This window comes from Sphaeramia orbicularis, chromosome 5 (assembly GCF_902148855.1).
Source record: "Sphaeramia orbicularis chromosome 5, fSphaOr1.1, whole genome shotgun sequence".
NCBI classification, from domain to species: domain Eukaryota; kingdom Metazoa; phylum Chordata; class Actinopteri; order Kurtiformes; family Apogonidae; genus Sphaeramia; species Sphaeramia orbicularis.
Genome location: NC_043961.1, coordinates 42,653,685 through 42,681,203, shown reverse-complemented (window position 1 = coordinate 42,681,203; position 27,519 = coordinate 42,653,685). Strand labels below are relative to the sequence as shown.

Here is a 27,519-nt window from a genome sequence, read left to right as displayed (position 1 = left end):
GGGGGAGCTTGGGATCACCTGAATCCTGTAGCATCATGTCTGTTCTTACTTTGGCACACTTGTACTCCTCAGGTAAGCTGGAGATGGGCAGATCTAAATTTCCTTTGCTGTAGAGCCAGATTCTGCTGAGGCACTTGGGAAGGCCCAGCCACTTCCTTGTGCAGGAGCCAAACAGTCTCTCCATTTTTTCCACCTTAGAGACGGGCACTTCATACAGGATTAGTGGCCACATGAGGCATGGAAGAAGTCTGAACTGGATTCACCAGAGCTTCCGCTTGCCAGGAAGCAGGGTTCTGTCAACACTCTATAGGCCGCTGGTTACTTCCTTCCCAAGCTGATCTACTTAGTCTTTGTCTTTAAGGGAAGCATGGCACCATTGACCTAGGCTCTTCACAGGCTTCTCTGAGACAGTTGAAATAGTCTCATCACCAATGTGAAAGTGATGGTCTGACAGTTTCCCCTTGATGATTTTAAGTCTTCTGGACTTGCTTGGCTTAAGCTTCATGTGAGCCAGTTCAATATTTTCTTGTAGCTTGCTCAGAATTCGTACAGTGCAGGCCCTGGTTGTGGTGAGTGTTTTGAGGTCATCCATATAGGCTCTGACCAGCGGCAGCCTCAATCCAGGTCTTATTTGCTGCCCTCCAACCACCCAACCAGATGCCCGAATGATCACCTCCATGCCCATGGTGAAGGCAAGTGGGGAGATTGTGCAGCCGGCCATGATTCCTACTTACAGGTGTTGCCATGCTGTGGTGTATTTTGCCATTGTCAAGCAGAGCTTGGATGTCCTGCAAGTAGGCCTTGACAAGGGTTGTGAGAGCTGCTGGGACCCTGAAGAAGTCAAAGGCTGTCCACAGGAGGTTATGAGGGATTGAGCCAAAGGCATTCACAAGATCCAGCAAAACCACTCTAAGATGCCAGATGACACCGGCGTATTCTGCACAACTGGAGAAGCCTGAGATGCCTGCTTTCTGGATTGACGTGTTTGCAGATATCCTGACAGCCGGTGGGTGACCAATATAACATAAAATTTATACGTAATTAAGTGGCAAAAGAAACAGTAAGTTATGGTCAAATTATTATTGTAATTCATCTAATCAAGATAATGATTTGAATTTAGCTTATTGCTTATTGTTAGCCTCATTGCATAATTGCTTAAGTCATATTTTTGTGATATCTGCATAACATGAATCATCAGTGTTAGGAGATTAAAGTTATGCAGATATAACAAAAAACTGACTTAATGAGGCTAGCAAAGCTTTATGTCATCAGTGGGGTCAGGGTTAGTGGAGTTTACATCAGAACAACCATTGTAAAAGCAGACCATAGGCATCACATAAATAGTTGGTGGAAACATCAGTGGGTAAGTCTACTGTCGCTCCCACTAGTGGATGGATACCTCAATGGGTAACTCTACTGTCGCTCCCACTAGTGCATATGTGCCAAACTCAGGCCCGCGGGCCAGAATTGGCCCGCGATGTAATTATATTTGGCCCGCGAGATCATATCAAATATGTATTAGGGCTGGCCCACCAGTATACAGTGCATACACTGCTAATACTACAAATCCCAGAATGCTTTGGTAGTGCATTTGCACATCGGTCAAGACAGGTAATCGCCCCCGCCTTTTATGTTGACAATCACTAGCATTTGTGCTACCAGTCATTCATTCATTCCTGAGGCAAACAGAATTCAGGGACAAAAAGTTTCTGTGAGTTGGCATTTCTATGTGACGTGCTCTCAACTTGCTCTCTTGATGCTCTCAACTTGCAGCTTCAGGGGCGGGGCCATGTCATCACAGACATGTACAGTACGGTGAGGGCTTTTAGAACCAAGTTGTGCCTGTGGGAGACTCAGATGCTGCAGGGAAACTTGGGTCATTTTCTGTGCTGCCAAACCATGAAAGAGCAGATCTCTCCCGCTGTGTTGTCTATTGCACAGTTTACCGAAAAACTTGGTGTAATCAGCGCCGAGTTTACCCGACGATTTGCCGACTTTGAAATCCAGAAATGTAGATTTGAACTGCTCAGCAATGCATTTGTGGTTAATGTGAAAAGCGCACCAACCAACCTCCAAATGGAGCTGATTGAGCTCCAGTGTAATGATATGCTCAAGTCAAAGTATGACTCTGTGGTTGCTGCACAGTTTCCATGTATTTCCATTTAAAAGGAACTCCCAAGGCTACAGATAGAGAGACTTAATCATTTGTTTTAGTCATTTAAATAAGAAACAAATACTACTGATGTTTCTTTTATTTCAAATTTAATTTCTCATATGTTTATAATATTAAGCTTTGCTTGTTCCGGATTCAATATTAAAGCAAAACTAAAGTTTATTTCCATATGAAAAGGTTTAACATTACATATCTGGAAAGAAGGGAAAACATGCACAATTGCAGTCAATTTTTCAATAAATATTGAGTTTGGCCTGTGACTTTGTCCCAGTTTTTGATTTTGGCTCACTGTGAATTTGAGTTTGACACCCCTGCACCAGTGGATGGATACCTCAGTGGGTAACTGTAAGGAGTATGAAGTGGGAGACCAGAGTTTAAATCCTGGAGTTGTAACAACACTGTCATTTATCCTGTAGTTAACTTCTGTATATTTAATTTCATGTGATCTACCTGTACTACCTCCACCCCTGGTCTAAATACATTGTCCATACTATCAGTGGAAAAGACACTTGTCAGGGACATGTCTGACTTTAACAATAGAGTTATGGGAAACTATGCATGTTTGAAGGATAGATGGTGAAATTTATTAAAAAAAAAAAAAAAAAGACTGAAAACACATAGTGTATATTTTCATTTTAATCTAAATCAATATTTTAAGATAGTGGCACATGTGCTTTGGTGTACCCTAGTGGGGAAATCTGGTTATAGTGAATCTGACTTGCATACTGCATCGCCAAACAATAACTTTACCCGCTGCCACTGTTTGTATCTGTACTTTGGATATGCACTGACACACGGGAATGGTAGCTGCCAATCACAGAGCTGCGTTCAGACAGGAGGGAGTAGTCACACAGAGACTCCGAGTTAAACCCGACCAGCTCTGTGGAACCTAAACAGAAAGGGCTCTTCATGTCAGGGTCAAAGCCACAGTTTACATTAAACCTCTGGAACATGTATCTGGTGTGCAGAAACATGCAAAGCGTCAAGAGAGTCACATGTCTCAGACCTACCTGAGTCCCACTAAAACTAGGTGAGTGTTTTGTTAATGAAAGCTTTAAAACACACAGCAGCACTGAATGTTTAATAAAGGACGTAACACAGCTGTAATGACTGTAGACTGTGTTATTAGTTCAGTAACCTCATTATTAATCATGTTCCTATGTAAACCCTCCTCTTCTGTTAACTCATACATCACTGACCTCGTTTACACTAATACACTGATCAGTATCTGATTATTACTGATCATGTAAAGAGTCTAATCTGATCTGTTTTATCAGATAACAGCAGTAATCAGATTATAAAAAATCCGATTAACATACCTGGATTTATCCCCAATACTCTCATGTCTTCCTGCATGTATACAGTTTAATCTGATTTATTTAGTTCTGTTACATCTGAACATGTGGAAAAACTATTAAATTAGAGAAAACAGAAGTGACATAGAAGACAATAACAGGAAGTTGGATTCTATGTCACCACATACGTACAAACTCTGAATTAAATCCAATAATGGACTGAAACATTTAAACCAGGGTTTATGGATTATCCTATTTCTGATGTGACTGTACATGCATCATTACTTGATTATTACACTGATTATTATACATTACAGTGTAAACAGGGTCAGTGAGTCCACAGACCAACACACTGTTCCATCTGCCCTGTTTTGTGTCTGTGCATTTATGTCTGTTGCAAATCTGTTTTGTGTCTGTTGTGTTTCTGTTGTGTGTCTGTGTTTATGTCTGTTGTGTATCTGTTGTGTGTCTGTGTGTTTATGTCTGTTGTGTGTCTGCTTTGTGTCTGCTGTGTTTCTGTTGTGTGTCTGTTGTGTTTCCGTTGTATGTTTGTGTGTTTATGTCTGTTGTGTATCTGTTGTATATCTGTTGTGTGTCTGTGTGTCTGTTGTGTGTCTCTGTTGTGTGTCTCTGTTGTGTCTGTGTGTTTATGTCTGTTGTTTGTCTGTGTTATGTATGTGTTGTGTATCTGTGCTGTGTGCAGGTTCCCTCCCAGAGGAGTGTCGTCAATGCCATCCTCAGGCCACTTGTCTGCCCTCTGTTGGCTGTCAGTGCAAATCTGGATACCAGGGAAATGGTACTTTCTGCATCCCAGAACCACGTGAGTCCTCACCTCTGGTACTGGATCAGCTGGATGGACACTCTGCTGTGATTGGTTGTTAGGTTGTTTAGTCAATCTAACCAAATGCTTGTATGATGCAGCTGTGTGACTGTGGTGGTCAGTTCCACTGGTGGGATGCATCCTCCCTCTGGTACTAAAGACAAGAATTAACTGAAATACTCAAAGGGCCGGATCTACTAAGGTCCCAATTTGCGTGTACTAATTAGCATGTGCAATCTAGAATTTTCCATATGGGGTTGAACTGCGGTTTGCAGGTGATTTACTAAGATTGCTTGCGCAAATGTCAACAGGTGCAAAATCTTGGAAACCGCCCAATTTAAATGAGGATTTTGCATGCAATACTGGAGATAATATGTTGGAAAATTTGCTCTGGGACACACCAGCACTAATGGTAACTGTGAAAGAGTATGGAACTCTGGATTGCTAGTTCAGATCAGATAGGATGTCACTGAAGAGAAACTGCGGTCAGAGAGTTGGTTCAGGAGTCATTTATTCCCAAAGGTTTATATGTTTACATGCATGGGGGTGTGTGGTTCTATAAAAATACAAAAAGAAGATTAATCAATATATTAATAAAGAAAAATCACAGTACATGTGCTTCAATCAACATCTCACACTTTCAAATACAAAGAAAGTACAACAGAGATGCACACAAGCTATGTAAAATTATTTAGCGGTCTCTGGTGCCCTCTTGTGGGTAAACAGCGCAACATTTGCGGTACGGACACAACACGTATGAATTGAACACGCGGAGCTCCCATGCCAAATTACAATTAGCGTGATGAACAGGAGTCAGATTGTAAAAGTAAACGGTACACATAAATGGTCTGGAGTTGGGTAGCGAGTATAACTCAAGGTTTATCACAAGTAAGTGCACGGAAAATAAACAAGCTAAGCTAACACTCACTAATGCCCATTTAACAGCTTCGTGACATTAGTTAACAGATTCCCCATAATGTTAATACACTTGAGTAACACTAACCAGCATCGGAAACATTGGAAACATTCACAAACAACTGAGCAATGCCATAACAGATAGATATAAACAAATTAAGGCATAATTACTCACACTGCGTCATGCACGCACATGGACCATTTCCCCATTACTCATGCACATCTGCCGACAGTGGAAAAGACAGCACTACGGCAAAGTGCACATCAACTTCAAAATAAAAGTTCCGGAAATTAAATAGACTTTCTGACAGTAACAGTGTGCTGAATGTTCCAGACGCACGGAAATGTAACGTTGGAGGAGTTTAGTCATAGAAGGTATTGCATGACTCATTCATTAATTTATTGTTCATTTTAGAGGTGGGGGGCTGTGGGGGTTGTTGGACTGAATGACTGTCAGGCACACATAATTTTGTCACACTGTAGTAGTGATGTGACATTCATGAACGAATCTAATCTTTTGAACGGCTCTTTGAAATGAACGATGGGAACCGAGTCTTTGTAAAGAGCTGTTCATTTTTCTTTTTTTTTTTTTTTTAAGGAGGGAGTGTCCGATTGCCTGTCAATTTTTAGCATCACTGGGGAGGCATTGGGCAGGAGGAAAATGTTCACACACTGCACATGTCTCATGGCAGAAGTTAGCAAAAAAAACAACAGTTTGAAGCGTGAGGTGAGCATACTGGAGGAGGCGGAGCTGGAAGACTGGTCAAAACCGGAGAAAAGTTTGAGAGTGAGTGAGTGACCACCTGTGAGTAATGAGTCAAAGAAAAAGGAGGAGTATATGGATGCACTTTTCAGAAAGAGAATACATACATTTTGAATTATTTTTTCTTCCATCATTCCAAAAATGTTCACATGAGGGTGAAAAATGTGTTCTCTGCATCTCGTTTCATTGTTTCAGCCACAGCCATGTGTGCACAATTGTGTACAAACTGTTTGCACCTCCCTTTGAGACGTGGTAAATATAGACGCAGTTTCTATGAGCAAAAATGCTTTCATGGTTGATAAATCACTTTGCGTGTGCTAAATTAATATATTTACATTTTCCTCTCCCAGTACACTTAGAACTGCATGTATGCACCCCATATTGCATATTCATTGTGGCAAACATACTAACTGGATGCAGATGTGCTAGTTTGCACCTTTGAAAGACACAACCCTTAGTGCACACTGTTAGTAAATCAGTTTGTAAATTTTTTTGCATGTGCAATGAGTTTGCACACATTTTTATACACCCAAACCTTTAGTAGATCTGGCCCATAATGTACAACCCCAACAGCACAACAGCTGCTCTTTAGAACCAATGAAGACAGATGAAAAGAGGCCACACCCGCCTGCCATGTGTGGGCGTGTTGACACTCGCACTGGTGTTTTATCAAGTCTAGTTAAAAAATTCATAAAAGGACCTATCACCACTAATAACATTTTAACCTGTGAGGAAGACTGAGGATGTAAAGAAAGACCAGAGTCATGTTAAAGTGTTTCTACTGGACAGGTCCAGATTAGGGTTACAGTCAAGGTTAGGGTTAGGGTCAGGGTTAGGGTTAGGGTCAGAGTCTCCTCTGTCTGTCCTCATTATCTTTGTTGAATAATCTAGGTAAACCCAGGTGTGTAAATGTAAATGTCTGTCTCCTGTCTGTCTCCTCTGTCTGTCTCCTGTCTGTCTTCTGTCTGCCTCCTGTCTGTCTCCTCTGTCTGTCTCCTGTCTGTCTTCTGTCTGCCTCCTGTCTGTCTCCTCTGTCTGTCTCCTGTCTGCCTCCTGTCTGTCTCCTCTCCTGTCTGTCTCCTGTCTGTCTCCTCTGTCTGTCTCCTCTGTCTGTCTCCTGTCTGTCTTCTGTCTGCCTCCTGTCTGTCTCCTCTGTCTGTCTCCTGTCTGTCTCCTCTGTCTGTCTCCTGTCTGTCTTCTGTCTGCCTCCTGTCTGTCTCCTCTGTCTGTCTCCTGTCTGCCTCCTGTCTGTCTCCTCTCCTGTCTGTCTCCTGTCTGTCTCCTCTGTCTGTCTCCTCTGTCTGTCTCCTGTCTGTCTTCTGTCTGCCTCCTGTCTGTCTCCTCTGTCTGTCTCCTGTCTGTCTCCTCTGTCTGTCTCCTGTCTGTCTTCTGTCTGCCTCCTGTCTGTCTCCTCTGTCTGTCTCCTGTCTGTATCCTCTGTCTGTCTCCTGTCTGTCCTCATTATCTCTGTTGTAAATGTAACTGTGTGTCTCCGTTATCTTGTGCCCATCAGCTCCTGACCTTTGCTCTGAGTATAATGGAGGCTGTCACCTCGATGCAGACTGTAATCAGACAGGGTTGATGATCAACTGCAGCTGCCATACTGGTTACCAAGGAGACGGCGTCTCATGTGAGCCCATCAACAGGTGGACATGTTCTCCCCCCTCCCTGACTGATGTATTTCTGTTTTGTTACCTTTCACTTCAAAACAGACAGATGTTTATGTAAATGTCCATGTCTGATCCAGGTGTGTGACGGAGACAAATGGAGGATGCAGTGACTTTTCCACCTGCACGTTCACTGGACCGGTGAGTTCACAAGGTTTCACTGCATTTCACAGGGTTTCACAGGGTTTCACCATGCTTCACGGGGTTTCATAGGGTTTCAAAGGGTTTCACAGGGTTTCAGATGTTTCAGGAGTTGTGTTGATGTTTGCTGCAGGGCCCGGGGTAGCAATGTGATTGCTGCTTCATTGGGTCCCTCACAGCAACAGCAGGTGGAATGGGACCAGCGCAAGTTTGACAGTGAGTCTGATGAGGATGGAAAAAGTGAAATCACCAGTAACATGGTACGCGAGCCAGAGACTGAGGTAGAAAATGTTGAGGCAGATGTAACACTGTGTAAAGAAGGTGGTGATGTTGTTGTAAGCTGAATAACACATATGTATTCTTTACTTTAAACACAATTGTGATATAAAGTTCACATCAATCAAGCACTTTTTGTCCCAGTCTAGTCCTGCTCTATGCTCTATTGCTCTGATGTTCAGGGCTTATTCTTGTGCAGCCATAGGCCCTTTTCCACCACGAGAACTTTTGTGGGAACTTTGAGCATTACCCTGAACTTTCAAAAGCCCCGGTGTGTTTGCACTGAAAATAATTTTCCCCTGGCCCCAAATTTTCCCTGAAGAAGTTCCTGGTAGGGAGGTAGTACTTTTCAGATTACCAGGAACTCTAAGGGGCGGGGCTGTGTGCTGCAGAACACTGAGTGGTGGACTACACTCACAGCATTTCCACATTCCGTTCACCCACCAATATTTAATTCATTCATTTAATTTCCACAAGCTTTTAATTTTGATAAATCGGAAAATGGACCAAAAGAGAAGCTACAAGTGGACAGACGATGAGGAAATTCAGATGGACTTTGAATCGCCGACATGAATCAAGCGAGGTTAAAGTAAAAGCTGTCAGAGCCAAATGTAAGACACATGCCTAAAGATATACGAGAAAACCCGACGAAACATATGCAGGATTAAAAGAACCTGAAGGACCACAACGGTTGCAGATGATCCGACTGTCGAACAAACCAATGGTATGAATATCACAGAAATATTCACTGTTTAGTTGGTTCCATGCTATAACAGTAGTCAGCGGCACATCAGCTGTTTAGTCAAAAGTGAAGTCCGGTTAACCTAATGCTAACTGGTCAACAGTCTGACACTAAACCTAAATCAGAGAACTGGATGCATTCGTGTTGTCGCCGTGAGCGGAACACAGATTTATTCTTTATGTATTGTGATTTCCATCTGAAATGGACCAGACGGACTCGCCTCTTTTTCCGAACCTGTGGCTCGTTTGTGTCCTCATCCATTGTCTCCTGCTCTTTACAATGGCCCAGGTAAGATATTTCACATGTCACATGATAGTAGTAGGAATCTGTCATCATGTGTTCTGTTATTCATTTTAGCATTCTTATTACTTTTCCTGTAGAAAAGCGAAAAACAGACAGGGACCATGGAGTTCCAGACTGGCTGTCCTAGACCAGCTGGTCCAGACACTGGTCCAGAAGCCTGAACCTTTCACACATGTTTATTTCCCTTTTAATCTCAAGTCACCTTGTTTTTTTTGCACCTTTTGTTTTGTTTCAATTTTTAATAAAAAAAGATCTCACCTAATACTGTCTGTTCATTTACAAAGCATCAAAATATGAGTATAAGTACTTTTATAAGTAATATATAGTCGAATTAAATGCAGTCATTTGAGTAAATCTGTATGACTTTAGGGTTGAACCTGGACTATATCTATAAAACAATAGAAATGAAAAAGAACTATTAGGGATGTCCGATATTGGCTTTTTTGCCAAAAACCGATATGCCGATATTGTCCAACGTTTAATTTCTGATTCCGATATCTACCGATATTGCTGTCGATATATGTGGGATATTAAACTAATTTTAGGTAACATCACATATCTCCTGTCATGGAATTAACACATCATGCCTAATTTTACTGTGATGCCCCACTGGATGCATTCTCAAATGCAACAAGGCTTTTAAAATGTAAACACTGTCTGTGCAAAGAATACATACTTCAACTTAACTCTTTCCCCACCAGAGCATTTTCCAGTGAGTTGGTAGGCAGTGCCAGCCTTTTTGGTCATTTTTACTAATCTTTGGAGGCTCACTGAAAATGTTGTGTTAGGAGTATGTGAACACTGAATACATCAAAAGAAAGAACAGAACTTCAACTTTTAAACACAAGAAACGATTTTATTCTATCTTCATTCGTTTGTGAGATATTAACATTTGAATATTGGTCATTTTCAGGAAAAAACTGAATTTTGAGCAAAAAACTGAGAAAACGGCATTTTTTTTCCAAAGATATTGATATTCAAGATAAAATTGATTTCCTATTTACATTTTTGGCTCTTTCTCATTTACCAACAGTAACACTGCATTCAAAATCACAAAATAAAATAATAATAACAACAATAATAATAACAAACAGCTCTAAGATATCCCATCATTCCACAAAATATTAGAGGAATCTACACCAAACTTTAGACCAAACATCTCCTAAAGCACCAGGTTCCTTCTAAACTTATCACATTTACATACATTAGTTATAAGTCTTCCACATATTAGTTTAGTTTTTTGATATAAACACTTCAATATTCCTCATTTTCAAGAAAAAAAGAAACAAATGCACTAAATACTGTAGATTTCTGGCCTTTCCTTGGCTGTACCAGGTCCTCCTGTTGGACCAGCTGCTGTGTTTGAGCTGTAAATAATTATATGGACATGTAGTTATTTATCTATGTATGAATTTATGTATTTATTTATTTATTTATTTATTTATTTATTTATTTCATACATAAGCCAAATCAAACAGTGTATTACCTGTGTCCCTGCTGACATTATACAGCTGAATCTGTTCTGTGTCCACAGTCTGAATCTGAACTCACTCTGTCTAACAGATGCAGACTAGCTGTCCTTTGTCTTGTCCCATGTCTGTGTGTCTGTCTTCTCCTTGAATGTCCTCTATAAATGTCTCTTTTCTCTTCCTCCTGTCTGTCATTTTCTCCGTGTCGCGCCGTGCCCTTCCTCTTCCTCATCTCCGTGTCGGACCTGAGCCGATCCGTGTTTCCCGTGTTCCGTGTCCGTCTCCCTCACCTTCTGTTTCTCCGTTCCTGTCTCTAAATGGTTCTTCTGTAGCTCCATCATATATTGAATTGTCAGACTCTGTCTCCATAATCATCTTTAAGGCTTTTGAAACTGCGCGCAGTTCCTGCAGGATCTGCATTTCCTCATTCACAGTGACTGCCACTGGATGCGTTGCCATGGGATACGGAGACTCCAGTGCGAAAACGTTAAACCCGGTCCGTCATTTTTCCGAAAAAGCTGCTTAATTGTTTGTTTTTGGACTAAGGAAAGTAATTCACACGATCCGCAACAGCTTCAACTACAGTATAACAGTGAAAACACGGACTGACAGAAAATCTCGTCATTGGCGAGGAAAGAGTTAAGTTGTGGAAAAAATGCCATATTTATTTATTTTCTCTCCCTCCCTCCATGAGTCTATTACAGTGTGGCAACTCTACTGTACAATTTTGAAAACTGGACATTTCTTTCAGCTACAAACACTGCTTCATTTACACGTCGGTAAATGCCGGTGAAATCAAAGCATTATTTTATCGGTTTTAATGACAGGCAAAAAAAATGATACCGATATTTACCGATATTACATGTTTCTGCCAATATCGGGCCGATGATATCGGTGGGCCGATATTATCGGACATCCCTAAGAACTATCCATCCCACTTAGAGTTAGATGTGATTTAGTTTAAGGAATGAAAAGTTGAAAATACATGTTCTACCATTTTTAAACAGAAATTGTGAATATGTAATAATAGTTAACTTCATTGAAAATGTATTCCAGATGGCAGGGCCATGCAGAGAGCTATAAAGGGGCAGGGGCTCAAACTTCCAAAAGGGCACATGAAAATGAATAACCACAAATTACAAAGTTCACATTTAGCAACAAGCAACATTATTAATCCACAGCAAGTCAAAGATTGACCAAATGGTCCAGATCAATGTCCTCAATACTGGGTGTTGTAATGGTGCTAGTACAAACACAGAATCCAAATGCAGAACTCAAACGCCAAAAATATAATTCAAAAGGTTTATTTATCACACACAGGTGGAAAATAACGAACAGTGACAGAATCTTGAGGATAATGGTAGTTGATATCCTTCTCTGATTCGTTCTCTGGATCGGGGGCGACAGCCCGTCTCCCCGTACAGTGTTTGGGGTTTCTCTCCCGACTAGGGAGAAGCAAAGGGAGGTCAGGGACGGAAACAGGTCATACACAGGCAGGCAAATTCTCGGGCGACAGGACATAAGGACAAGACAAAACTCACGTACCGATAGTCAGGGCGAGAAGGTCAAAACCAGGAATCAGGAGAGGCAGACAAAAACCAGACAGGGAGCAGGCAGAAGACGAAAAACCGAGGGATCCAAAAACAGGTCAAAAACAGGCAGGCAAACGAACAAACGAGGTCAAAACGCTGGTCTGAACTGCTAGAGTTACAAACTGGCGATTGACCTAGGGGAGAGACAGGGTTTAAATACACAAAAGGGAGGGAAGACAACTAGACACAGGTGAAACAAATCAGGGCGGAGACAGGTAATCAGGACGGAGGTCAGGATGAACGGGGAACAGGAAGTAAAGACGACAGACAAGACACATGAGGGAAAACTTAACAAAATAAAACAGGAAGTGACAAACAAAACATAAAAGACAGACAAGACCAGACTAGCGTCTGGCAGCAGGTATGACAGGTGTGTCCTCCATTGGCAGATTTTTTTGCTTAATTCAAGATTTTATTTTTTTTTTTCTCAATTTACCAAAAAAATCTGCGAATGGAACAAGTGAAAATTATCTCTCTAAGATTTCTTGAAATAAGATTTTCGAGATCTATTGTCTAAAAATAAATTCTTTTATCTCCCTTACAAGTTACTCTGTAGGTGATTATGTCTTATTTTAAGTGTGATGAGATATTTTGACTAGTAAATGAGAATAATACACTTGGTAAGATTTTGATTTTTGCAGTGTAAGTCCAAGACAATTTCTTAAAAACAGATGTTAAATAATGTATAAAAGCATGACAGTAAATGTTAATAACTAGAAATACCTTCATTTTACATCTGGTTTTACACCTACTTTTACAGTGAAACATTGAATATTTAGTTTCTTTTATTATAGGACATATTTATGATGATATTTAGGTTTTCCACAGTTAAGAAATAACCATGTAGAGGAAGTGTGAACCCAAGCCAAACCATTTAACATTACATGATAACAATAATGTTTATATTGTAGTATTTATAGCTGTATCATTTAATATTGACCAGGTTGATGGGAATATTTGTGGAGGTTTGTGGTTATTTCAAATAAGATTCACTCAAGATGTTTGAGGCGAACACGGGTATTACGATAATTGATCCAGCTGTTTCTGAAACAAAACCAGAAATGTCAAAGTGTTGGCACTGATGAAAGAGTCGGGGGATTTTACATAAGTTTTATGACTCTGAAATGCAATTACCAGGAACTCTTTGACCCAAATAAGTTCCTGGTTAATAAGTTCCTGGTAATAAAGTTCCTGGGATTTTGATGGAAAAAGGCCTCATGAGTAGTGCTTGTGATGTCTTTCAGTCCAGCCTTTTCCAGCCACTGGTATCTGTCTATCTATCTATCTATCTATCTATCTATCTATCTATCTATCTATCTATCTATCTATCTATCTATCTATCTATCTATCTATCTATCTATCTATCTATCTATCTATCTATCTATCTATCTATCTATCTATCTATCTATCTACCTACCTATCTGTCTACCTACCTATCTATCTATCTACAGAGGGGGGAGATGTTTTGGGGGGGTTAGTTGTAGCAGGAGGGGGGATGTCCATAACTAACATAACTAATGCTGGCGTGAAATGAAAGTGAAACTTGATATACTTTCAACGTCCAACTCCAGGGTTCTATTCCTTTATTATACAGCAGACCTTACACGAAATTTTCACAACTTCTAACCTGTATCCACTGGACATATGGATATATATAATAGATGTTGCATCCAGCCCCTCAGCATGCGTCAGTGGAGCCACCATCTTGGGACGGGGTAATGCTCCTTTTAATTGAATGAACGTCAGTTGGGGCCAAGGTGTATACAGTATTAAATCACCATAGAGCAGCAAAGTTTTATGTCTTTGTTCATTACAAATGTTAGACCTGTATTTAAGACCCAGCTTTGAGTAAAATGATAGAGAGAAGCGTTTTTTGTCAATATAGCCTACTATATGGTGAAAATGTAATGCGAATATAGGCAATTCTTCCATTCAAAATAAACTACATGCAGAAAATCAGTCTGCGATGTCAGTTGCCATCAAAAGACCCTGATAATCCATCAGTCGTCATAAGCCCCCTAAGGTTACCACCATCATACAAGCCCCTAAAATCACAGGTGAGCCTGGTTAGGCCTAAAAAAATGTACATTAAACAGCCTGCTCATATAAGTTTGGAAAACAAACATAGAGTATAGATTTGTAGAGAACTATAGACCGCTACCACATGACATCAGGGGTCACGTGATTTATGTTTGTGCTGCCATATTGGATGACAAACCACAAGCAAGAAAGAAGAGTGCCAGGCTTGTTAGAGATTGTAGTTATTACCTCCGCCAGGAGTTATTGTGATCGCTTTGCTTTGTGTGTTTGCATGCGTGCATGCATGCTTGTTTGTTAGCAAGATAACTCAAAAAGTTATGGACGGATTTTCATGAAATTTTCAGGAAATGTTGATTCTGGCACAAGGAAGAAATGATTAAATTTTGGTGGTGATCAGGGGTGGGGGGTGGGGGGGTCCATGTGGGGGCACCACTGATCGGCCTTGGCGGAGGTCTGCACTCTCCAAGTGCTTTTCTAAAAAAGATAGCGCAGACCTCCGCCAAGGCCGATCAGTGGTGCCCCCCCGTGGACCCCCCCACCCACAATCACTACCAAAATTTAATCATTTCTTCCTTGTGCCAGTATCAACATTTCCTGAAAATTTCAGGAAAATACGTCCATAGCTTTTTGAATTATCTTGCTAACAAACAAACAAACACAGGAGGGGGGGCAGATGTGTCTTGGCGGCGGTCTGCGCTCTCCGAGTGCTTTTCTTGTATTGTAGTTATTGTTAACTTTTGTGCAATTATAGGCTGCTCGAACAGAGTGGGACATGGTGAAAAGAAATCTTTCTACAGGATCCCCTGTGTTTTAACCAACAATGGAGAAAAATGTGAGGTTCTCAGTGCCCAGAGACTCAGTACTGAGTATGGTAGCAGACCTACGGTCACCTGTCGCCTGTATATTACGTATAACCATTAACCGTTAGGGGTCTGAGCCTATTTTGGCCGTTTTTGAGTGCTTTTGATTTTACCTTTATATATTATATAAAGAAATGTTTACTATACCCATGTTTGGTATCTTTTTTTAGCACAATTTCATCTATATCATCTGTCTATTATTGTTTCACTTCAACCTACTATATCAACACAAAAGGCCAAAAAACACACAAAAAAATATAAAATCTGATTTGAAAAATGTATGGTATTTATTGTATAAATAACACAAAGATGCTTAATGAACCTTTTCAAAGACTTTAAATTGTGAATTTTGGTCCCAAATACAAGGTATATAAAATCAAAATTGTAATAAATTAAAACTATACTCAAATATTTGACATAAAAGCATATCTTTACATAAGCGTTTTCTTTGGTTTTCTCCCCCCCCTCCCCCCACCACCCCACTCCTGGTCCTCCCAGTTTCCACATTCGGTTCAGGTGGGGGTCATTCTAACCCTTACCTGTAATGCTAATGCAGTCTGTGGATTAGAATCCACAGATTCTGCCATTTTTTTCCGTTTTGAAAAAGGATGAAAAAGGATGAATAAGGACGTAGCTATGGTCAGAAATATAACACTCGTGCCACCTCATTTTCATACTTTTACTCATGTTTGTTTGCTTCGAGTTCAAACCGTCATATCTCCAGTTGTCTTTGTTCTATCAACATCAAATAAAAAGTGGGAGAGTGTTTCAAGTCTGCACTTTCAAATGCGATTTTCCCCAGTGGTCTACGTGACCGACTTCCGATGGGTACGACGTGGTGAAAATGTCATGTGATTGAGTCACGGGGCAGTGACTGTGGACCCCTAAGTGGTGAACAATAGTGATGCAACAGCACATTGTTTGCTCTGTATTGCAGTTCTTGTGTCACGGTACGGTTCAGACTGTACCGTGAGCTGTGACTCAAGAACCGCAACAGGTGACTGTAGGTCTACTTTGTGTAGTGGTAGTGATATGAAGAAAGGCCAAAAAAGATGTGTGTTTATGCATCTAAAATAATGATTGCTTTGGCATATAATATATCTGAAAAATTTAATTGTTATTAATTTTAGGTGTTCCTGCTCCCACTCAGCACCAGTGTCTTTGTAAGGTTCAAATCCAGCAATCATAGCCAGTTTCTTAGCATACTGTTACCTTTCAGCAGGGTTCAGAGTTTGAAAATAGTCTGCCATATATAAATGAAAAAAAAAAAAACTGTCACTAATAACCCGCTTAAAATATCTATATCACTGATAAAGCAGCTGCTAAACACAAACTCTATCTCTTGCCTCCACTTTTGTCTTCCAATATGGCATCGTATTTGTGTACTTCCGGTATTGATGACGTAAGTTGTAGCGGTCTATAGACAATGAACTACATACAATACATTTTTCAGGCAAGGAAATGCTTTTAAAATAAGTTTATTTTTAGAAGGAGTACTACCCGGTACCAAGATGGCAGCTCCATTGATGCACTCTTTCCCATAGACCGCAGTGTCAATGCAACATCTATACTGATGAATGGTTTTCTGGTAAAGGTTCATACTGTCTTCCAAATGTAACTAATGTGAGTTAGTTTATCAGACAGGGGAAGTTGTTTGTTTACCTGCTTTACTAGTTTTAGCTACTTCCTGTAGCCTTTGTCTGAAGCACCACATGATGTTGCTGTGATGTGTCTTATTGGCTGCTCAGGAGGATTGGCCAGACAGCAGGGAGGGTTTGCGCCCCCTGCTTTCTGACCTCTTCTCCAGGACCACATCCCGGGTGTGTGATAGGTTGTATGGCCCTCTGAACAAGGTGGATCATGAAAAAACATACCATTAGTACACCGGTCAAACCACATACAAAACTCTGAAAACTACTGGTCAAACCCAAAGATAAAATACACCAAGAACAGAAATGTGGTGTCATATATAAAATCCCATGTTTATCATGCAATAAAACCTATGTGGGAGAGACAGGGAGACCATTTGGAATATGAAAAAAAGAACAGCAGACAGAATGTGAAAAGGAAACAGCACACAGGCAAACAAGAGCAGCAAAAGAACAAGCACATCAAGAGAACCTAAAATCAGCCATATCCGACCATTGCAAAAGAGAAAATCACACTATGGACTGGAATAACATCAGGGTCATCTGTGCTGAAAGCAAAAAGTACCAGTGCTGGATTAAAGAAGCCATCGAGATACGGAAACACCTGTCAAGGACAATGAACAGGAACGATGGCGCATACACCCCATCACACACCTGGGATGCGGTCCTCGCAAAGAGATCAGACAGCAGCGGGCGTAAACCCTCCCTGCTGTCTGGCTAGTCCTCCTGAGCAGCCTATAAGACATGTCACAGCAATATCATGTGGCGCAGGTAAACAGGTAAACAAACAACTACTCCTGTCTAATAAGCGAATTACCCACATTATGAATGGTTTTCACTAAGGATGTGGAAGTAGGTCACGTGACCTCCTGCTGATCTGTCAGTCATTTCCTTCCTTCAGAATGAGCGTGACTGTGAATGCCTCCCAGGATACGTGGGTAATGGAGTCCAGTGTATGGAGAAGGTGGTGCCTCCTGTTGACCGATGCCTGGAAGACAACGGCGGCTGTGACCGCGTCGCTGCCTGCAAAGACCTGCATTACCATGGTAACGCATCATGTCAATCAGGCTTTTGGCACACAATATAACTTAGTCAGCATTCTGCTGTGAACATTCCAAAGGTTTGTGTCATGTGGCGTTGTTCATCGCCTGGATGGGCTTCAGTCAAATGGCAATGAATAAACAACTATATTATTAACATTTCATTTTTTGTAGGTGGGAAATATGTGTAAATATAGTTTATGTCGATTAAGTGTTCCTCCTTAATAGACAGACTAGTTAAAGTTTAGTAACTGAAGTTAAGATCTATGAAAATAAGCCAAAACCCTCCTTTTTTATGTTTCCTCTGTCTCTGAAGAGTGTGTTGGTCTCAGGAATGATTGCAATGCCTTTTTGGGTTATGATTATTGTTATTATTATCATTACTTTCATACTTGTATTACTTGTATATCATTGTTATGACTACTATTACTGTTATCACTTTATTATAATGTTTATTCTGTGATTATTATCATTCACACACATATTGTGCATATTATAATATTATATTATAACATAATAACTTATTTGTTATTATCATTACTTACTACTTTGTGCAATTGCAATTTTTCACTACTCACTGTCAGTGAGGAGGAGGGGATAAGCGTTGGGCGACTGGGGGTGGGGCAATTGGTGAGCTCCGCTTACTTTTTCCCATTCATTATGATGGTATTTCCTACCAAACATGACCTCACCACAGATAGATATAAACCCGTCCCACCCCTGGGATGTTGGACAGGAGCCCAGAGGAGTTTGTATTTACATCGGCTTGGTTCATTTTTCTGTGTAAATAGTAACAAACAGGGAAAAAAATACAGACAACATACGACAGCGTCACTGCATTTCACTTGGAAATAGTCTGGTCTCACAGTTGTTTTCAATGGTTTTGTTACCCTGCCCCCCCAAAGGAGAGGCAAGGGGTGTTGTTTTTGTTTCTGTTTGCTTTTTTGTTTAACACTTTAGCAGCAAAACTTTTGGTTGAATTCATACCAAATTGGGTTTATAGATTGCCAGTGACCCAGAACAGATGTGATAACATTTTGGAAAAAGCAGGTCAAAGTTCAAATTTTTTATGAACTTTAATTCCCCCCCCCCCCCCCCATTTACGCATAATGGCAGAAATTTGTCTATGCTGTCTATACCTATGCTGACATCAGTACACATGGACATGATGACATCAGCTGGATTGATGCCAAAATGAGATACAATTCGTGCAACGGGCGGAGTTTGTTGTGCCTGGCACCATTTGTTTTGGTCTTTGTTTTGGTTAAACCTGACCTGTGTCAGACTAACCGGCCTGCTGGTTGTTGTTCAGTAAACCAGGCTGGAGTGTTCCACCTTCGATCCCCTGATGGAAAATACAAACTGAACTTCAGTCAGGCTGATGCTGCCTGTCAGGCCGAAGGCGCCACGTTGGCCAGTTACAAACAACTGGGATACGCCCAGCAGGTACCACACCCCCTCCATGAGGTCACTACACACAGGGACACTGGGGCTCAGTCAGGGTTCAGGTTTTAATACATGTGATCATTCTAATATTTGTTATTACTGATAAAGATGATTTACACTTACATTATAAAACAAACTCAGACATCTGTGTCATGAGCAGCAGTGCATGCTAGCAGTTGTGGTCAGTCATTGTTGTTTTGTTAACAGCTGGGGATGCACCTGTGTGTAGCCGGATGGATGGAGGGGGCGAAGGTGGGATACCCGACCCAGTTTCCTTCAGACAAATGTGGACTTGGACATGTGGGGATTGTGGAGTACAAGGACCCGGTGGACCAGAGCAGCACATACGACGCATACTGTTACAGGATCAGAGGTACCACAGAACCCAAACCAAAACATACTACAGGATCAGAAGTACCACAGAACCCAAACCCTGACCCACTACAGGATCAGAGATATCACAGAACCCTAACCCAAACCCATTACAGGATCAGAGATACCACAGAGCCAAAACCCAAACCCTGACTCGCTACAGTATCACAGGTACCACAAAACCCAAAACCTGACCCGCTACAGTATCACAGGTACAACAGAACACAAACTCTTACCCACTACAGGATCAGAGGTACAACAGAACACAAACCCAAACCCTGACCCGCTACAGGATCAGAGGTAGCACAGAACTCAAACCCAAACCTGCTACAGGATCAGAGGTACCACAGAACCCAAACCGAAACCTACTACAGGATCAGAAGTACCACAGAACCCTAACCCAAACCCACTACAGAATCAGAGGTATCACAGAACCCTAACCCAAACCTGCTAAAGAATCAGAGGTACCACAGAACCCAAACCCTGACCCGCTACAGGACCAGAGGTACCATAGAACCATGACCCAAACCCTGATCTGCTACAGGACCAGAGGTACCATAGAACCATGACCCAAACCCTGACCCGCTGCAGGATCAGAGTACCACAGAACCCAAACCCTAACCCACACCCTGACTCACTACAGGATCAGAGGTACCACAGAACCCAAACCCAAACTCTGACCTGCTACTGGATCAGAGGTACCACAAAACCTTTACCCAAACCCGTTATAGGATCAGAGGTTGCACAGAACCCAAACCCTGACCTGCTACTGGATCAGAGGTACCACAAAACCTTTACCCAAACCCGTTATAGGATCAGAGGTTGCACAGAACCCAAACCCTGACCCGCTACAGGATCACAGGTACAACAGAGCCCTAACCTTAACCCAAACCCACTACAGGATCAGAGGTACCACAGAACCCAAACCTGCTTGTGACAAAGGCCTTGTCATTGCACAAAGGTGGCACCTGGTGAATCTGATGCTCTGCCTTTCATACTTTCCTGGTTTATATAACACATAGTTCCCCACTGTTTCCATTGGTGAGTGCACGCACCATATTGGACTAATGTTCAAACATCATACACAAATCTTCTACAGTATGGAAGCAATTAGTTACCATAATCTAAATTAAAATGCATATGAAGAAATGCTTTTTCATTTTAAGAATATGGCTGCATTATTTGACTCATAAATGAAATGATTAAATTATCCAATCTTCATTTTCATTTTCTTATTCAAGAACTCTCATTCTCTTACTTAATTTAAAAGAAAAAGAAAAACACATTTGAGATTAAATTTTCAAAACATGCCCCAGCAAATAGTTACCAAAATTCAATTTGAAATCTAAAATTCAAAAATTCAAATGCGTTAGCAAAAATGCTTTTTCATTTTAAGAATCTGGTTGCATTATTAGACTCATAAATAAAATGAACAATAAATTATCTAGTCTGCATTTTCATTTTCTTATTCATGTTGCACATTTTATGACACAATCAAAAAGAAAACAGAGGCCATTGCTTTTTCATTTTCGTGGTCCACCCTGCAAAAAAGCTACCATAATTTGAAAATGAATTTGCAAAGTAAGCGGCGCAGGAGAGTGACGTCAACAGCCACTCTTCACCTCCGTGCTGACTGTGGTGGTATTTAGGGGTGCTGTGTACATTTGATGCTGGATCTCAGAACCTGTTCTGTTTAGGGATCTCGGAACCAGTTGTGTTTAAGGATCATGGAACTAGTTTTGTTTACAGAACTCAGACTCAAGCCATACTCCGACCTCAAAACCTTGCTTCGTGCCCTCAAAGCCCTGGCTCCTGTGGGGCGTGGAAGTGCATTAAGCTGCTGTGAGATCCGAGCCATTAATTAATACACATTTGATACACATCTTCTGCTGTTAATATTTTCTTTAATGCTGGCGACTGTCATTTTGTTTGACTTCATTAATGCCAACCCCATCTTCCACATTGCCGCGTGGCTCCTGTTGGGCTTGCAGACCACAGCTAAGCCACTGTGAAGTACAGTCGCAGGAGAGCCTATTGATCTTTGAACACTGTATTCCATGCAGTTCATGTAGGCCTTAGATCCCCTTACATTATTTCTAGTCTTAAACAACATCATGCTCCTCTCCTTCTCTTATAAGACACTATCAAAGAGCTTCAGACATATTTCATTTAACAATGACTGGAAACAGCGGGAGCGGAGGTGTTCATTCTGGGTTAAATAGTGAACGCCCCTGTTTAGCACACCCTTCATTGCAAATAGTGAGCTAACGATGGTTTAGCGAACACAATGAGTGCAGAAACGGATTTTGCGTCTGTTAAGCCTCTACATTCGCCGACCCATCATTAGCTCATTATTTGTGCTGAAGGGCGTGCAAATGGCTGCGTTCACTATTTAACCCAGAAATGAGCCCCAGCTTGGCTAACACTGGCAAGTTTATAAATGTCCATTAATGAGCAGCGTGCATACTCATCAGTGCAATAATCCAGTGACCATCTTGTTGTAGTGAGACAGAGAGGAGAAAGGCTAAATTTATCAGCCCTCCAATAATCAACCTGAAATTGTTGCAGGTTTTTACTCTCTCACGCACACACCTTACAACTATCATGGACTATTTCCCTATCGTTATGATAACCGAGCAGTCATAGTCCCATAGTGATACAGACAGAAGGGGGGGTACTCGAAGCTGGTGAAAGCTAGTCGCTAAGCATTCCCTTCACAGTGCTTTCACGTACTGTGTTCATATATTGGGACTTTCGGTAACATTATTTGGAGCCATGGGTTGAGATGTTTATTACAACTTTGGCAAAATCTGCTGCCTGAACTTACCTTCACGTAAGTCTGTACACCTGGGTTGGAGCGGGTCCTCCTCTGTTTTTCTGCCCAGTTTTCTCACACACACACACACACACACACACACACACACACACACACACACACACACACACACACACACACACACACACACACACACACACAGAGCTTCCACTGTTGATTGGCATGTGCCGTGTAACCAATCAGATGGTGCTGTGGGAGGGACAATGGTCACAGCACAGAAGGGCAAGTGACAGCCGTCTGCATCAGAGCCAAAATAGCCCTGTATTAAGTTTGATCCATCTCATTGGTCATTGGACACTTCAAAAAGCCGGAAACGATAATGGTCAAAAGGTTGATCCCTAGTTTTTGTAATTTTGTATTGGTGGTGGCCCGAACAGGCCAGTAAATTTTGAATTCTTGTGACCTGTTTGCTGTAAAAACTGCGTCAGGCCATCGGACCAGTGCCAATGTCAAGCCCTTACATACAACAAAGCTCTCCATCCTCGCTGCCACCTCCCCCCACCTGTACAAGGCAGCCTCCCGCAACATCCGGTCTGCATTCTTGGAGGGGCAACAGGTGCCGTTGGGGGGGGCCGGGCACCCCCTAATACAATTTCAGGGGAAATAGTGCAGTGTCATATATACATATATACATATACAGTTATATATATAATACATGTATGTTACAAATTATGGGACGGCTCAGGAGGTAGAGTGGGTCGTCCAGTAACCGACGGGTTGGCGGTTCAAATCCCGCTGTCCTAGTCATGTGCCATTGTGTCCTTGACACCCACCTTGCCTTCAATGTCTCTCACACTGTTATATGAATGCATATGAATATGTGATGGTGGTCAGAGGGGCCATTAGGCACAAATTAGCAGCCGTGTTTCCGTCAGCCTGCCCCAGGACAGCTGTGGACAAAAATGTAGTTTGTCGCCACCAGAGGATGAATGTGAGAGCGAATGCATAATGGATCAATAATGTAAAGTGCTTTGGGTGCTTTGAAAAGTGCTATAGAAATCTATTCCATTATTATTAAATGTATATATAAATGTATACAAATGTATACACTCCTGATCAAAATTTTAAGACCAGTTGAAAAAGAATTCACATTTTGCACTTTTGGATCTTCAAAAGGTTCTAAGTAGAGTTTCAAAATGCAAAGTAAGCAATTGAGTAAGCAATTTATTGAAAAGAACAATTAAACTGAAATAGGCTGTTCATCAGTCCATCAAAAGTTTTAGACCACAGCTCAAAAAATTCTAAAACCCCCTAAAATAGAAATAAAAGTTTCAAAAAGGGACTCAGTAATGAGTAGCTCCACCATTCTTGTTGATCACTTCAAAAATTAGTTTCAGCATGCTGTATTATTATTATTATTATTATTATTATTATTATTATTGTGTCTAGTAGATAGTCAGGTAATGTTTCTATTCATTTGGCGAGTTTGGCAGCAATCTGGCCTGTGAAGGCTGAGGAAAATCCGTACAAACACCCTCCTGTCCTGCAACATCGATCGATCAGACACAGTACATGCAGCATTATTATTATTATTATTATTATTATTATTATTATTATTATTATTATTATTATTATTATTATTATGGACGGCTGTGGCTCAGGTGGTGGAGTGGGTCGTCCAATAACCAAAGGGTTGGCGGTTCGAATTCCACTCTGTCCTAGTCAGTCCATTGTGTCCTTGGGCAAGACACTTCACCCTCCCTGCCTCCAGTGCCACCCACACTGGTGTATGAATGTTTGGCGGTGGTGGGAGGGGCCGTAGGCACAAATTGGCAGCCACACTTCTATCAGCCTGTCCCAGGGCAGCTGTGGCTACAAATGTAGTTTACCACACACCAGAGTGTGAATGGGAGAGCGAATGAATAATGGGTCAATAATGTAAAGCGCTTTGGGTGTCTAGAAAAGCGTTATATAAATCCAATCCATTATTATTAATATGCAGGAGGCTAGTGCGAATGTTGCTGCAAGTGGTGAAGATGGCTTCACGGAGGGCATCCACTGTGTGGAACTGATGTTCATTTTTATAAACTGCCCTTGCCATCCATCCCCAAATGTTCTCAGTTGGATTTAGGTCAAGGGGAACATGCAGGATGGTCCAAAAGAGTGATGTTTTTCCTCTGAAAGAAGTCCTTTGTCAGGTTGGCATTGTGAACTGCAGCGTTGTACTGTTGTTAAACCTAGTCATTACCACACAAACGATGGCCCCAAGTCATGAGGGATGCCCCCTGCAACATCTCCACATAGCCAGCTGCCATTTGACGCCCCTTGCAAAACCTGAAGCTCCAATGTTCCACTCAAGGAAAAAGCACCCCAGATCATGATGGTGCACCCTCCACTGTGCAGTGTAGAAAACATCTCAAGTGGGATCTCCTTGTCATGCCAGTAATGTTAGAAGCCATCAGGACCATCAAGGTTACATTTTTCTCATCAGAGAATAAAACTTTCTTCCATTTTTCAATGTCCCATGTGTGGCGCTCTATTGCAAAGTCCAAACAAGCAATTTTGTGGTGTTTAAGGAGACAAGGACTTTGAAGACGGTTTTTGTTCTTAAATCCCGTCTCTCACAGATGCTGTCTGATGGTTATTGGGCTGCAGTCGGCACCAATCACAGCCTTAATTTGGGTTGAGGATCATCCTGTGTCCTGATGGACAGCCAATCGAATTTTTTAGGCTCTACCACTTGAATTTTGTTCCATAACCCTCAGGATCTTTTATGGAATTCAAAATGCATCCAACCTCAGCAGCAATGGCGCTTTGTGAGAGGTCTTGTTTTTGCAGCTCAACAATCCGATCATGTTCAAAGAGAGAAAGCTTGTTTTCCTTTGCCATCAGGCGGTCATGACAGCATGAATACCTGACAGAAAATGACATTGAATCCACATTTTTGCACAGATTTTGGCTTTTAAAGGCTGTGGTCTTAAACGTTTGATCAGCTGATGAACAGCGTATTTCAGTTTGTTGTTTTCAATAAATTGCTTTCTCAAATTTTTTTGCCAATGGCTACTGCCACAGTACTGTGGCTTGAAATTTCGGTTTGTCTATTGCCACAGACCAATCAAATGTTAGCATTTTTACTAGAGCTAATCATGGATACTGTTAGATGAACTCATTAGCCTCTTGTTGCCACAGTACTGTGGTGATATATAGCGTATTCTTCAGTGCATTTTTATGTGCACGTTGCTACCATAGTACCATGGCAATTGATGGAAGAAACAACAAATTAGTGACAGTAAATACTATAGAATAGGAATTATTGTTCTAAATACTCTATATGTTGTTTTATGCTGTTGTATGCTGATGTTCTTTGCTCTAGAGGCTGGAGAAGGTGGGTGGAGCTACATGTTAGATGCAGCAATGTGCTGTGTGACTTCTCAGTTCTTCGTCAGTTCAGTGTAATGAGTGCTGTGCTCCGAATTCTGAACTCTGAACGTTGTCCCAGTGGCTGATTTATATTAACGTCAGATTTATGTACCAGCTCAAAGGGCATGTGTATTAACTCCACTCATACACATCATACCAGTCAACCATATTCGCTTACAAACATAGAAACATGTCTAAACTCTCTATCATTAAGATGTGTGTGTGTGTGTGTGTGTGTGTGTGTGTGTGTGTGTGTGTGTGTGTGTGTGTGTATGTGTGTGTGTGAGCGCACGACTTGTCCAGATGTTTCATGCACATGTCCTGATGGTTACATTGGAAATGGAGATTTCTGTAATGGTGTTCTGATCGATGTCCTCGCTAAAAGCAGCAGTTTTACCATCTTCTACAAGGTGAGTGGGTGGATGGGTGAGCGGGTGGGTGGGTGTGCAGGTGTGTGAGTAGGTGAGTGAGGAGGCTGGTGGGTGGGTGAGTGGGTGTGTGTTAGTGCAGTGACAGTGCATAAATAATGAAATTTGTGTAAAAGTGTGTTTCATGTTAGACACGTGTTTTCAGTGTTAATAAAAGGTTAAAAGTGTTAAATAAACTCTTAAATTTATGCTCATCAACATAAAATGCACAAAAATTAATCATTAATGACCATTTGTATGACAATTAATGTTCAATTATATCTTCAGTCTGTGTTATACTCTAAAACTAATCTGTGTGCATATATGTAAATCTCATGATTGGTTGGTTGGTTGGTTGGTTGGGTGTGCGTGCGTGCGTGCGTACGTGCGTGCGTGTGTAAATCTAACATGATTGGTTGGTTGTGTCTTTAGTTCCTGGTGGAATACAGCGGTCTGTCATTGGATGGAAAACAACTGATTGAGTTTTTATCTCATAAAAACTCTGATGTGACTCTGTTTGTTCCCCATGACAATGGCTTCACCTCCAACCAGGTAATGATCACTTATTACCAGATCTCGATTTTCATCTTCAGTGTTTTGTTTTTCTCTGATCCTTTTGACTTTAGTGCTGCTGTACATTTTTCTAAATGAACTAGTGTATGTTATAGTGTATTATTATATGTGTGAACAGACTCTGTCTGGGCGGGACCTGGAGTATCACATCTCAACCAATCACAGCAGACGACTGTTTAATGACCTGAAACACCAGGAAGTCATCAAATCCAGACTCGGCTTCAACTTGACTGTTACCCACGGCAACAACCAGGTGAGATGCATAAGCACACACACACACCCCTCCCATCAGAATAAACTGTATATAAAACTAGTACAACACTATATTTACATGACCATGAAAATCTGATAACTGTTATTAATCAGATGTGTGTAATAATCAGATCAGTGTATTAACCCATACAGACCCAAACAACCGCTGTTGACCAAAATCATGTACCAATATACAATGTTTAATATCTGTTGATCCACTAATCCTATCAATCCATGTAAATAATTGGTGTAAAATGCAGTTTGTCATCTTTTCATAGTCATCAAATATGACCCATTTGGACATTCAGAGGCTCCGTAGTGAACATGGAAACACCGTTATTTTCTACAACATTGATTCACTAGCAAAACACTGTGATCCATGACAGTGTTTGGAGACACTTGTTTTATGTTCAATTACTGATAGATTTTGCTGTACAAGTTAATTTTTCTTCATTTGTCTCTGTTTTTGATATTATGACAATTAACTTTAATCTGAACTTTTATGAACATCTACATAATCCATACATT

At 41.2% G+C, this 27,519-nt stretch overlaps 1 protein-coding gene across 3 annotated transcripts in view; it reads left to right on the top strand.

Moving 5' to 3' along the window:
- Positions 1–27,519, top strand: part of stab1 (stabilin 1) — a 327,280-nt gene that overhangs the window by 252,410 nt on the left and 47,351 nt on the right. For all 3 annotated transcript variants that reach the window (XM_030133489.1, XM_030133487.1, XM_030133488.1), the window contains 9 exons: positions 4,172–4,288; positions 7,480–7,612; positions 7,714–7,774; positions 17,607–17,751; positions 19,058–19,191; positions 19,399–19,564; positions 26,063–26,169; positions 26,599–26,718; positions 26,858–26,992. In XM_030133489.1, the coding sequence (XP_029989349.1) occupies positions 4,172–4,288; positions 7,480–7,612; positions 7,714–7,774; positions 17,607–17,751; positions 19,058–19,191; positions 19,399–19,564; positions 26,063–26,169; positions 26,599–26,718; positions 26,858–26,992 (1,118 nt within the window). The remainder of the gene's footprint in view (positions 1–4,171; positions 4,289–7,479; positions 7,613–7,713; positions 7,775–17,606; positions 17,752–19,057; positions 19,192–19,398; positions 19,565–26,062; positions 26,170–26,598; positions 26,719–26,857; positions 26,993–27,519) is intronic.